At 40.9% G+C, this 14,878-nt stretch overlaps 1 protein-coding gene across 2 annotated transcripts in view; it reads right to left on the reverse strand.

The window, feature by feature from the left end:
- Positions 1 to 2,108: 2,108 nt before the first annotated feature.
- si:dkeyp-87e7.4 (uncharacterized protein LOC557283 homolog) overlaps positions 2,109 to 14,878 on the reverse strand; it is a 55,905-nt gene continuing 43,135 nt past the window's right edge. Inside the window, exon 2 of one of the 2 annotated variants that reach the window (XM_034164987.1) lies at positions 2,109 to 5,685. In XM_034164987.1, coding sequence (XP_034020878.1) covers positions 4,603 to 5,676 — 1,074 coding nt within the window. In that variant the 5' untranslated portion in view covers positions 5,677 to 5,685 and the 3' untranslated portion in view covers positions 2,109 to 4,602. Of the gene's footprint in view, positions 5,689 to 14,878 lie in introns of both variants that reach the window. The other variant, XM_034164978.1, reaches the window with a different exon arrangement.

Consider the following 14,878-nt stretch of genomic DNA (forward strand, 5'->3'; position numbering starts at 1 on the left):
AGACATCCTAGACGTAAAGTGGGACCGGAGTAATTTCTGTGATTAAAAGTCCAACTGTTTTTTCACGCTGTGTTCAGACTGGGACGTGCAGCATGATGTGCAGCTGATAAATCAGACACAAAAGGCTGTGATTTGACACATTTCTGCTTTCACTCCTTTGTCTGCCATCGTATTTTAAGTTTTTACAGTGCGCATGCTGATAAATGGATCAGAAAAGTCCATATCACATTTACAGCATGAAGTCAATAAAAAAGGAAAATGTTCAGCTTACCTTTGATTCGGAGGTGATGACTGCAGAAAGAAAAGCTTGTTGAGGGTCAAATTAGTCCAGAATAAAGCAGAATCCAGAGATGGAGAACTTTAAAACTGTCACGCACGTCACTGCATGACATGGAGTTACAGAGCTGCAGCTGCATAGAACAGGCTTTAAATTAATTAAATTGTATCATAAAATCATAAATTGTAAATTTGATAACTATTTTTATATTTGTTTTGATAGCACCTGTACCTGGATGTGTTGCTGTATGTTTTTAAAAAATGTTGAAATACATTAAAGTTTAGGGTTAGGGTTAACCCAAAATGGCACCATGTTCAGAGTAGATGCCACTCTCTAGTATAAAGTCACCAATATAACTTTGCTGTCATTAGGAGTCTGTGGTTTAGACCACGTGTTCAAGTTCAAATCTGGCTCTGACTTTTCTTCTTCTACTAATGTAGATTAGAACTTTTTTGTGGAACACAGCGCCAACTACTGTACACTAGGGACCTAGCAGTCAATATGTGTCAGGTTTCAAAATGATACTTTTCAAACAGACGTGTGGTGGCATGACATGTCAATCATCTGGGGTTGCACTTGGTGTCCAATCAGATTTCAGTGTGTCCAGTGCCACCCAGCTACACCCATGTCAGGAAGCGTTCAACATTTGACATTTCTTGTTTCACTGTGGACTCAATTTAGCACTCGCTGTTTCAGTCTCAACTTGCCACTGAATTCCCGCGAGATCCCATCTATTGTCAAATCAGTAAGTCGATCCAGGAAGTGTTCAACATTTTACTTTTAATTTAATGAAACAAGCAAAGTTACACAGAAACCTTACAGAGCAACAGCAGAAACAACATACTAAAAAACAGGTTATTCTAAAAAAACATTTCAAAACTATTTTTTAAATAAAACTTTCTAAAGGTAAACATTTAACATTTCCTGTTTCAATATGGACTCAAAATTTGGCACTTCCTGTTTCAGTCTCAAGTTGCCACTGAATTCCCATCAATCCAGGAAGCATTCAACATTTGATATTTCCTGTTTCACTGTGGACTCCAAATTTGGCACTTCGTGTTTGGGTTACAGTGCACCATGAGTGAGCTTCGCGCCACCGCACATCGCTTCGCTCTTATGAAATTATTCACGGACTAGCACCTCCCTATTTAGCTGACTTAATTAAACCCTACGTACCGGCCCCGGCTCTGTGTTCTCAGGGTGTAGGACTACTTTTTGTCCCCAAGGTGAATAAAAAGTCTGCGGGTCAGAGCTTTCTCTCATCATGCCTGTTCTGTGGAATCATCTTCCTGCATCAATAAGTCAGATTCTGTAGACTTTCAAGTCCAGACTACGACGGATTCTCTCTCGCATGGCTAGCATACCGCAACGGAACAGGTCTCGAACTCAACTTCATCTAAATTTTAGGTCTGTTAGTGAAGCTCAGTTCTACTGGCCAGTGATCTTACTATTCTCTCTGCTTCCATGTTGATTTACTGCTGGTGCACTCATAGCTTAGGTGGAGTTTTTCCTGACTGGCTCATTCTGATTTTTTCTCTGTCCAAGTCACTGTTGACATCACACAAGGCTGACAGCTGCACACCACAGGGCACTGGACTGACCATGTGATGCCATGGCTGAAGCTGATGCAGCACACCACAGCCTGCTACATGTCGGTTACATGTGAAGTTAACAGTATGTTTGTTCCACTGCTGTAGCTCGTGTGAATTTACAAGAAGGAAGAATCTTCTAAATTTTGGTACGAGAGGAAATTTGTTACATTGCAGCTGATAAACTTTAAACACATCTCAAAGTGTGTTTAGACGAACAGAATAAATAAGAGTTCAGTTAATAGTTTCATCATTTTTATTCAGCACAAAAAAAAAGTTTAACAACTGTAGGAAATACAATATCATACAAGTGTTCTGCAAACAAGACCAACAGAAAAAGTCCAGGGAATCGTAGGCGGGGATGTACACAACTGCACAGACACACTTCCAGAAGTGAACTTTGTGAAAATTCAAACATCAAACACCATCACTCAAAAATTTCTGCCGTCCCAAACCAGTGGTGTCAAACCGGTTTCAAACCCAGCCACAGTATCAGGTGATTAAACCCGCCTCAGCCCTGTCCAGAACCAGTCTCAACCAGCAACACAGACCAGCGGCTCTTATTCTGACTGCAGGACCTGGTTTTCTGAAGTGGTGTTCATGTGCAGGTTTCAAGGACATTTAGTGGAGGGGCGACCGTCTGTCAACACAGAGTCCATCAAATTTCCCACCAGACGGTAATCCAGGATCACTGATGAATTACTCAAAGCGTTTGTAGATCTAAGGTCTGAGGGTTAGAAGACTGAGAACTGACCACTCTGGGTGCACTCTAGTTTTCTGATAACAGACGGGTTCTGTTGCTGATCCAGCTAGTATCTTGGCTCCGGTACGACACACTGTCAACTAGTGTCTTAGCCTTTCTGGATGCAGTGGAATGCTCGTTTCTTTCAGGGTGTGTGAGTTAACCTGAAAGTTTCTACAGATATTTTAGGGGAATACAGAGAAGCTTTTCAAAAACTAGACTAACATGGAAAATAGTTTTTGTGGTTCCTTTTCCAATAATGCTGAAATGTGGTTTGGCATCCCATCCTGCAGAGGGCAGCAGCTCATGTGATACAGTATGGAGTTACTATTCAAATACAATTTAAATCTGGAGCGGCAGACAAAAAGACAGGTGTGACAGGATGCGCTAGTTCTGTCCTGCGCTAGTTGTTTTAGGTGCCCCCCCCCCCAAAAAAAAACTTAAGTTAGCACTGTGAAGTACTCAGACAAACCCCAAGTTTAGAGAACTTTTATTTTCTACACATTGCAGGAAATTATAATTTTACGAACAGAGGCTGCTCAAAACACATTTGCCTTATAACTTTTTCAAACTATATTCATGAGTTTTTGGAGCTGTTGCACTTTGCCAGAACATGACTTCATATTACAAGCCAACATGTCATTTTGTACATGATTTACTTCTGTAGTATCAAAGCTCAGCAGTATCAAGAAAAGATGGGGTGTAGTTGGGCAATAACATAAATTGACTTGTAATACTTCACGAAATTCACTCAGATTCCCCAACAAAATTCTAGCTTAAACAAGCTACTTGCCATTTTTTAGCTTGCCAATTTATCTGGCGCAAAATAAATCAGACTCAAAAATTAAAGAGGCGCCCAGTGTATGAAATAAATGTACGTTAACTTTACAGAATTTTAATGTACGAACAAGAGTTTCTAAGCCATCACTGTTCAGAAATTGCATTTAAAAAACTAAGTAACTTACTAATTTTCTTAAGCCATAGAAATAAATTTTGGCCATTTTGTCCTAATTTAACTTTTTCCAAAGCGATTCGGGACTTTAGTGCTACAATTTTTGAGTTGCCAGTGGTTTTTGTCTGAACTCTCAGAACCAGTAAACCTGGTAGAACCTGTGTAAAGCCAACGAAGGTGAACTTTTTTGCAGATGATCTGTTGCTGTTATCAGTCCAAAATACTCATGTGCTGCACTGAAGTAAAGAAAAGTTTGTGAATGTTTATGACCATAGCTGAACCAGCTCAAATGCGCATACCGTCACGTGGGCATAATTTGATGTCATGCTTCAGAACCACATCACTGCTGGTTTCTAGTGGAAATGCAACACAAATATATATTTAACAAAATCCCCAAACAAAATAAAAACTGATTTTCTCCTAACTTCCTTTTCCTGGAATGGCAGAAACAAGCCACAGAGGGCAGCAAAACCCCCAAATGTGACCACATCTGAAATCTGAAGACAGGAAACCACTGGGTGACCAGTTAATGTAACCAACCATTGCTATCTTTTCATCTCATTGATAACGTTCATTTTCTTATCACTAGTGGACACCAGGAGGCACTGCAGAGGTGTTTTCAAAGCTAAACAAAAAACACTCAGGTTCAAATACTCTCCAAACAATCCCCCAAATTTTGTGGAAATTTAAGACTGCTGCTTGGGGGCAGGAAAATTCACCTCTGACCCAATGACCAATATGGATGGATCTCAAGATTCAACAGCAACCTTCTCATGCAACAGGTCCACTTGAAACCCAACAGCGTGTTTTACAGGGTAACCAGAGTTAGCAGCATTTGGCTAGCAAATAGTCGTTTCCCCAGTCTGCTAGGAAAGGCATCATCTTTCTCACCCCATCTACAACAGCCAACGGTGATGACGGAAAACCACTTAAAACATCTACTGTGGACACTGAGGGCGGGGGGGCATCAAGGAAAGGCTAATGGATGAGAAACACCAACATTTGCTAAATGACAGGGGAAGTTTGAAACTTGGTAAAACTGTCACTTATTCTGGTATCTGAAGTCTCTCAGAACATGGTTGAGAGGCTGGATCTGGATCACTGGAGACAAATTGACCTGGAGGATCTTCTGCGCTTTCCTCCGGGCCTCAGCCACCGAGCGAGAGTCATCAACCTTGATCACTTTCCACCTTAATCTGTTCTTTTCCTTCCAGCCATTTCTCTGTCTCGTCAAGTTGTTTGGTTCCTTTGGCCCACCACGGGCCCACTGAAATCCATTGCCTCTCCAGCCTTTGCTGGTCAGTTCAGTGTGAGTTTGTGGGAAAGCCTTGCCGTTGGCATAGAAAACCGGCGCAGAATCCCCAATTAGTGCACCATCCAAACGGACGGGGCAAGATAGACTCCTCTGGCTGAACAAGGCCACGGCTCGAGTGGGCGCCCCGCCGCCATTCTGAGAAGGCTGCAACGGTATTCCTGAAAGCATTGCAGGGTGCTGCTGCTGTGAAAAGACAGCAAGCGGTGAATCACAGGAGTCCCAGTTGGTGTGGATGGCAAGTCTGGCAGTGTGGCAGGAAGACTGTCCTTCAATGTTGGTCAGTCTGAGGCATGGCTGCATCGGCAGCAACTGCGAAGTCTCTGTAGTCCAACTAGGTGTCCTGCTGCGAACGACGGAGTGATGGTCCACCAGCAGCTCTGGTGGGCAGATCCCTTGAATTCTGGGGTTGCTTCTCCCAGAGGTGTTCCAAGATGGGTGCACTTCCTTCTTCTTTGCTGGGGGCTTCTTTCCCCTCCTCCTTGCAGTGGGTCTGATATTCCTGTCAGTTGGTTTCAGCATGTCTTCAGTCAGAGGCTGACTTGTGCAGGAGCGATACTGGTACACGTCCTTGCTAAGTAGAACAGTGGGCTTGTGGCCCTCATCACTGAGCTCCTGCAAGAAGGTAACCAGTTCCTCTGTGCTGGAGAGGTTACATGACATAGGGCCAAGAATCTTCAGTGCATCCAGGAGGACACTTTGCCCCGCTGAGGAGATCCGCGACCAGGAGTGGACTGCCCTCTGCTGCTCAGTGGCAAATGCCAACGGCCTGCTGACCACAGGGCCGCGCGCCACATCAGCCATGACTGCAGTCTGCTGAAAGAAAGACAAACTTTGTTTAAACAGATCTCAGAATACAACCTTCTTCATAAAACACTTTTACAGTAATTGAAGATACCCCAACTATGGTTTTTCTTTTAATTCCAACCTGAATCCTTTACACTTTATATCAGTAAGTGAGAAGAATGTCAACTTTACTGAATTATGTCAAAGAAAAGTACATGCACGTGTTGGTCAATTTGTCATAGTGGTGCATACCTTATTTTCTGGAGTACAAGTTGTGTTTTTTAAAATATTATTACTAGTTTTGGAGGTCCTACAACTTACTATACTCTGGTGTGACTTATACTCCAGAAGATACAGTATCTGACAATTCCATGTTTATTTCCATGGAATGTGTGTCCTTTAAACCCATAGAGTGACTGATCGTTTGCTTCTCTGCATCTCTAACTCACTCCTGATTCTCTCCCCTCAGCCCCCAACCAGTCCCAGCAGAAGACTGCCCCTCCCTGAGCCTGGTTCGGCTGGAGGTTTCTTCCTGTTAAAAGGGAGTTTTCCTTCCCACTGTCACCAAGTGCTTGCTCATAGGGGGTCGTTTTGACCGTTGGGGTTTTTCTGTAATTATTGTGTGGCTTTTGCCTTACAATATAAAGCGCCTTGGGGCGACTGTTTGTTGTGATCTGGCGCTATATAAATAAAATTGATTTGACTTGTGCTTCATCTCCACAGCAAACATCTATTCCATTCATGGGTTACTAACAACAACAAAAACATCCAGTGATCAACGCATTCAATTTAATAAGCCAGACATGTCAACCTTTGGTGAATCTACATGAAACGTGAACTTTATTTCAAAAATGGTTGGTGGTCAGTGACCAAGATTAAATCAAAATGCTAAACACAAAATAACAATGTAACAAGTGTTCACCCAAACCCCAACTAAAACCATTTGACAGCCAGTTGGCTTCAGAAGTTGCTGTGGCTGTACATCATTTCTCAAAAGCCCAATGTTTCCTCTCATCAAAACACCAAATGACAGAGGAATCTCAGGCGCTCAGAAGCAAAAACAAAAAAAAAAAAAGCTGAAGTGTAGTGCTATTTATTTATGAAATGGTGCCTCAGTCCTGCAAAGGTCATTGGTGATAAAAAAAAAAAAAAAAAAGCTACTCTCAGAACAACAATACACATGTATTTTTACATATTAATGAATACCCAAAGACTGGGATCACTCAGTTTCAGCTTCTGTCCGTGTGTGTGTAAAGTCTGATGTTGCTAGGCAACAGCAGGCTGGGGGGGGGGGGATTCCTTCACCTAGGCTGTAGATCCTTCTGGGGGAAGAGCAGGGAATTTGGCCTTCAGGAGCTGATAAGGCTGCCATGTTGATGTTTGGCGGAGAGATACAGAATTCTATTTACTGCACCCCTGACCGCCGAGAGTCCAAATTTATGAAGAATATTCCCTGGTCCTCAGCAGTACAATTCCTTTGCAATGCAGTGATTTGTTCCGAGATTGAATCCATTTTGCGTTTCAGTTCAAGAGTTCACGCAGTCTGAGATTACACAGCATTACCCAACTCATTAATTATGACAGACTGATGAGGGGACAAAATTCTGGAAGCAGGCGTCTTGCTAATATTCCTGTGGGTCAGGGCAGTGCACAAACCTATCAGCACCAAACCTTCCACCATAAAGCGAATACGAATGAATCCTCAACATGTCACACTCCATTCTCTCAGCTGTCGAGAGCAAAGCCCGCAAAGGGAAAAAAAAATATGGACTCACTCAATTCTGAGGAAAAAATTATGGAATCACCCTGTAAATTTTCATCCCCAAAACTAACACCTGCATCAAATCAGATCTGCTCGTTAGTCTGTATCTAAAAAGGAGTGATCACACCTTGGAGAGCTGTTGCACCAAGTGGACTGACATGAATCATGGCTCCAACACGAGAGATGTCAATTGAAACAAAGGAGAGGATTACCAAACTCTTAAAAGAGGGTAAATCATCACGCAATGTTGCAAAAGATGTTGGTTGTTCACAGTCAGCTGTGTTTAAACTCTGGACCAAATACAAACAACATGGGAAGGTTGTTAAAGGCAAACATACTGGTAGACCAAGGAAGACATCAAAGCGTCAAGACAGAAAACTTAAAGCAATATGTCTCAAAAATCGAAAATGCACAACAAAACAAATGAGGAACGAATGGGAGGAAACTGGAGTCAACGTCTGTGACCGAACTGTAAGAAACTGCCTAAAGGAAATGGGATTTACATACAGAAAAGCTAAACGAAAGCCATCATTAACACCTAAACAGAAAAAACAAGGTTACAATGGGCTAAGAAAAAGCAATCGTGGACTGTGGATGACTGGATGAAAGTCATATTCAGTGATGAATCTCAAATCTGCATTGGGCAAGGTAAGTAAGCAAGTAAGCTTTATTTATATAGCACCTTTCACAGACCAAGGTCACAAAGTGCTGATGTTCCAAAGACATCCCTCCATCCAAAATGACACCCAGGTTACACAGGCTGCCTTTAACAGAGCTGCTCAGATTACCAAGGTGATTCTTAATGACAGACATAGCACTATCTGGAGCTACAATCAATGTCTCAGTCTTATTAGAATTCAACTGCAGGCTGTTTTCAGTAAGCCATTCTGTAATTTTAGTGAGACAACTAATGAGAGAACAAATTTTCTGTGCTTCAGTTGTCTTAAAAGAACAGTACAGCTGCAAGTCATTGGCATACAAATGGTAGGACACATTGCAGAACTGTTGGATCAGCTTACCAAGAGGAAGGATATACAGCAGGAACAAAATCGGACCCAGGACTGAGCCCTGTGGGACACCCCACAAAAGATCAGCAGATTCAGACATCACATTGTTCACAGAAACACTAAAGTTCTACCAACCAAGTAAGAGCTAAACCACTCTAATACAGGACCTGACATGCCAACCATATCCCGCAATCTATTAATCAAAATGCCATGGTCAACGGTATCGAATGCAGATGACAGATCCAATAAAACCAGCACAGAACATTTACCACTATCAGCGGCCATCATAATGTCACTAGTCACCTTCAACAGGGCAGTTTCAGTGGAATGAAACTCACAGTACTCGGACTGAAATGTGTCATAGATGTTAGTCTGCAAAAATGATTTAAGTTGGACACAGACCACCTTTTCCAAGACTTTAGCCAAAAAGGGGGTCTTTGATATTGGCCTAAAGTTCTTCAGTTCCATAGAGTCCAATCCTGCTTTCTTTAGCCGTGGTTCCACAACAGCATGTTTAAAAGAACAAGGAAACACACCAGTCGACAAAGACATATTGAAAATTTTAACAACACAAGGCCCAATAGAGTCAAAAACATTCATAAACAATCTAAAAGGAACTACATCCAAAATACCAGAGGTTGGTTTCATTATGTTGATGACAGATAGAATGTCCTCAATTGTAACAAGCTTAAAAGAGGTCCAGCATTGAGTGGGAGGTCCCAAATACCGGGAATCACAACAAGAGGGCAATGAGAGCAGCAAACTATCTTTTATGACTCTGACTTTGTCAATGAAGAAATTAAGGAACTCATCACTACTTGTTTTAGGAAGAACAGGAGTTACAGCAGCAGCAGGTGACACAATAGAGCTGATTGTGTCAAAGAGCACTTTGGTATTTCTCTTATTTGAGGCAATCAGCCGATAAAAAGCTTAACCAATTGAAAGGATGTTTGGGGATGATGAAATCATTTTTCAAGATGATAATGCATCTTGCCATAGAGCAAAAACTGTGAAAACATCCCTTGCAAAAAGACACATAGGGTCAATGTCATGGCCTGCAAATAGTCTGAATCTTAATCCAATTGAAAATCTTTGGTGGAAGTTGAAGAAAATGGTCCATGACAAGGCTCCAACCTGCAAAGCTGATCTGGCAAGAGCAATCAGAGAAAGTTGGAGCCAGATTGATGAAGAGTACTGTTTGTCACTCATTAAGTCTCAGAGACTGCAAGCTGTTATAAAAGACAGAGGTGGTGCAACAAAATACTAGTGATGTGTTGGAGCGTTCTTTTGTTTTTCATGATTCCATCATTTTTTTTTCCCCTCTGCTTGGTCTAAAAAAGTAACTGTGACTGACTGCCACAATTTTTTTTTCCTGATTTCTTATAGTGTTTCTTAAAGCCAGAAAGTTGCCATTTGAAATGACTTTAGTTTTGTGTCATGTCTGTGATCTGCTTTTTTTCTACAAAATTAAACAACTGAATGAACATCCTCCGAGGCCGGTGATTCCATAATTTTTTGCCAGGGGTTGTATATTGTAGTTGCAGGCTTTTACCTGAAGATATCAGAATTTACAGGCTAAATGTGGAATCTCATTTCCTCTACTGGGTGAAAAGGAATGATATGGGGGAGTGACAAGATATCCAAATTATGAGGTGAAAAGTCATAATTTCAGCTTTTTAAAAAAGTAAAATGTTTGACTCTAAATCATGAGATTAAAATTTTCAAATCATAATAAAAAACATTCAAGAACCTACCTAATGAAGATTTTGATAGTTAAAATTACATAATTATGTAATTTAAGTTAAACTTCCAACTTTCAAAATTATAAGATTAAAAAGTAAAAAAAAAAAGATTTTCTCATAACTTTTTTCTAAACCAGTTTTAAAAGTTAAAAAAAAAAAAATAGGTTTTTGGTCAAAATTATGAAATTAAAATAGGTCACATTTTAACTTTCTAACTCATAATTCTGACACTTAAAAGCTAAAATTTCACATTTCTAAATTATAACTCAGGCTTAGTGTTTTTTTTCCCCCACATTGTGACATAATTGTCCATATTTACTTTTTTTTGCTGAACATGAGAACCTTGACCATAATTTTGTTTTCTACATCCTGACTGCCCCCCCCAATAATACAATAACTAGATCATTGTTTTATGTTACATTAATAAGCTGTGCTTCCTGAAAATGGCAGAAAAATTCATTTTGTGCAGATAATGAATTTTGTTGATTAGCAGTGAGCGTAGTTTTCTGTGACGGCTCGAAGCCTCATGCGGTTGGTTTGTTGCCGATTCTGCTGCGTCACGATGAGTGAAACAGGTGGTTCATGTGGTCATATTTTGCTCAACACTGAGAAAAAGACCATGTTTTTGCTCGACGTCCGTCTGATTTTGTAACTGTTGCTGCAAGTGAAATGTATAAAAACTGGTCAACAGCTCCCCGACCACACCGTAAACAGTGCTGGTGGAGAGCTGCTTCCCCCTCCTGAGGCGTCGGATGGTTTGCCAGAATCTCTTCGAGGCCGACCGACAGTCCTCCTCCATAGCCTCCCTGAACTCCTCCCAGACCCGTGTTTTTGCCTCTGCGACTGCACGGGCTGCGGCACGCTTGGCCTGCCGGTACCTGTCAGCTGCCTCTGGGGTCCCACCTACCAACAAAGATAAGTAGGACTCCTTCAGCTTGACGGCATCCCTTACTTCCGGTGTCCACCACCGGGTTCGGGGATTGCCGCCACGACAGGCACAAGAGACCTTGCGACCACAGCTACGAACGGCTACGAGCCGCTCGTTAATTAAACAAACAGCAAACAAATAAATAAAACTACATAAATAAAGGTGTGGGGGAGATTGTCTCACATCCCACTTTAATTGTGAGGAAAAGTTAAATTAACATTTTTATATGGCTCATCAATTCCACGTATTGCATAACTGTAGTAAAACTAAGGTACAGAGTAATGTTTATTTAGATTGATTTTACTGGAAAATACAGGGATCTCCCTCACCTTGTCACATGGCAAAGGTGTACATTAGTGTTCAGAATAATAGTAGTGCTATGTGACTAAAAAGATTAATCCAGGTTTTGAGTATATTTCTTATTGTTACATGGGAAACAAGATACCAGTAGATTCTCACAAATCCAACAAGACCAACCATTCATGATATGCACACTCTTAAGGCTATGAAACTGGGCTATTAGTAAAAAAAAAAAGTAGAAAAGGGGGTGTTCACAATAATAGTAGTGTGGCATTCAGTCAGTGAGTTTGTCAATTTTGTGGAACAAACAGGTGTGAATCAGGTGTCCCCTATTTAAGGATGAAGCCAGCACCTGTTGAACATGCTTTTCTCTTTGAAAGCCTGAGGAAAATGGGACGTTCAAGACATTGTTCAGAAGAACAGCGTAGTTTGATTAAAAAGTTGAGTGGAGAGGGGAAAACTTATACGCAGGTGCAAAAAATTATAGGCTGTTCATCTACAATGATCTCCAATGCTTTAAAATGGACAAAAAAAAAAAAAACAGATGCGTGAAAGAAAATGGAAAACAACCATCAAAATGGATAGAAGAATAACCAGAATGGCAAAGGCTCACCCACTGATCAGCTCCAGGATGATCAAAGACAGTCTGGAGTTACCTGCAAGTGCTGTGATAGAAGACGCCTGTATGAAGCTAATTTATTTGCAAGAATCCCCCGCAAAGTCCCTCTGTTAAATAAAAGACATGTGCAGAAGAGGTTACAATTTGCCAAAGAACACATCAACTGGCCTAAAGAGAAATGGAGGAATATTTTGTGGAGTGATGAGAGTAAAATTGTTCTTTTTGGGTCCAAGGGCCGCAGACAGTTTGCGAGACGACCCCCAAACTCTGAATTCAAGCCACAGTTCACAGTGAAGACAGTGAAGCATGGTGGTGCAAGCATCATGATATGGGCATGTTTCTCCTACTATGGTGTTGGGCCTATATATTGCATACCAGGTATCATGGATCAGTTTGGATATGTCAAAATACGTGAAGAGGTCATGTTGCCTTATGCTGAAGAGGACATGCCCTTGAAATGGGTGTTTCAACAAGACAATGACCCCAAGCACACGAGTAAACCAGCAAAATCTTGGTTCTAAACCAACAAAATTAATGCCTCGCAGATGTGAAGAAATCATGAAAAACTGTGGTTATACAACTAAATACTAGTTTAGTGAGTCACAGGATTGCTAAAAAAGCAGTTTGAACATAATAGTTTTGAGTTTGTAGCGTCAACAGCAGATGCTACTATTATTGTGAACACCCCCTTTTCTACTTTTTTTTACTAATAGCCCAATTTCATAGCTTAAGAGTGTGCATATCATGAATGCTTGGTCTTGTTGGATTTGTGAGAATCTACTGGTACCTTGTTTCCCATGTAACAATAAGAAATATACTCAAAACCTGGATTAATCATTTTAGTCACATAGAGCTACTATTATTCTGAACACTACTACATCTAAGCTGTATGGAGCAGAGTTCAAGTATGAATCGCCAGGATGGCAAATATTTTAAAAGAATTGTTGCTTCAGTCTATCACCTGGCAAGTCGCACTGAAGGATTTATCCTGATATTCATGAAGAACTGAGGGAGGAGGAGGCGAACAGGCCTCTGTCCTTCCTGCACCTTCCCTTTCTACATACAGAGGCATAAATACAGACGCCACGACTCCTTCACAATGGGGAAACCATTCATTCGAGGCCAGAGAAAACCCTGAAATATATATATATATATATATATATATATATATATATATATATGTATATATAATATATATATATATATATATATATATATATATATATATATATATATATATATATATATATATATATATATATATATATATATATATATATATATATATATATACACACATATATATACATACACATACACACACACACTCGTATATATATATATTTTTAATTAGTAGTACATGTAAAAAAATTACAAAAAAATGCTTAAATTTCTTTAAAACTGGATCTTTGGTCTAGGGTGGTTTGGGGGATTGGGGGGGGGGTCCATTACCTCACTCTGGCGACACCCTGCACCGTCTGTGTGAGCAGGAAGAATGACGAGAAGAAAAACATGTCTATTTGTTAAGCACTACCTGACTGACAGATAAGGTTTCCAGGGTTGCACCATTCTTAGACTTTGTGCATATTTGAAAGAACACAAAGGGTAAAGTTGAGCGCCGCCCCCCCCCCCCCCACACACACACACTGTGAGGAAGTAAGTTCCTTCGGCTGCTCCCGTGTTTGCACTGGGGGTCACCACAGCAAATCTGAGGTGGATCTGCATGATGAATTGGCACAGATTTTATGCCGGATGCCCTTCCTGATGCAACTCCACATTACATTTGAACAGGGAACCTTCCGCACCGAAACCAAGCACACTAACAACCCCCCATCTTTTGTAAAAACCTTTTAACTGTTAGAATGGCCGTTTTAAATCAAATGACATCTTTCCAAAAAAAAAAAAAAAAATCAATTTTATTTATATAGCGCCAAATCAAAACAGTTGCCCCAAGGCGCTTTATACTGTATTGCAAGGCAAAAGCCATACAATAATTACAGAAAAACCCCAACGATCAAAACGACCCCCTGTGAGCAAGCACTTGGCGACAGTGGGAAGGAAAAACTCCCTTTTAACAGGAAGAAACCTCCAGCAGAACCAGGCTCAGGGAGGGGCAGTCTTCTGCTGGGACTGGTTGGGGCTGAGGGAGAGAACCAGGAAAAAGACATGCTGTGGAGGGGAGCAGAGATCAATCACTAATGATTAAATGCAGAGTGGTGCATACAGAGCAAAAAGAGAAAGAAACACTCAGTGCATCATGGGAACCCCCCAGCAGTCTAAGTCTATAGCAGCATAACTAAGGGATGGTTCAGGGTCACCTGATCCAGCCCTAACTATAAGCTTTAGCAAAAAGGAAAGTTTTAAGCCTAATCTTAAAAGTAGAGAGGGTGTCTGTCTCCCTGATCTGAATTGGGAGCTGGTTCCACAGGAGAGGAGCCTGAAAGCTGAAGGCTCTGCCTCCCATTCTACTCTTACAAACCCTAGGAACTACAAGTAAGCCTGCAGTCTGAGAGCGAAGCGCTCTATTTGGGGTGATATGGTACTATGAGGTCCCTAAGATAAGATGGGACCTGATTATTCAAAACCTTATAAGTAAGAAGAAGAATTTTAAATTCTATTCTAGAATTAACAATTAACAAGATCAACATTGATCTTGATGTGCAGCCGGCTGTGAGACCAGAGCTCAGAGACCGTCAACAAATTACCATGGTGAAAAGTAATGATCTGACAAAAACTCAGCTTCACATATAGTTAGTAGTGCCACCAAACTCACATCATCAATGAATTCCCTCTGGTTGTAGTACAGCACTGAGATTGGAAAAATATAAAATTATATAGCTTCAGGGATATTTTTTTCTGTAA

Source organism: Thalassophryne amazonica, chromosome 3, assembly GCF_902500255.1.
Source record: "Thalassophryne amazonica chromosome 3, fThaAma1.1, whole genome shotgun sequence".
NCBI classification, from domain to species: Eukaryota; Metazoa; Chordata; class Actinopteri; order Batrachoidiformes; family Batrachoididae; genus Thalassophryne; species Thalassophryne amazonica.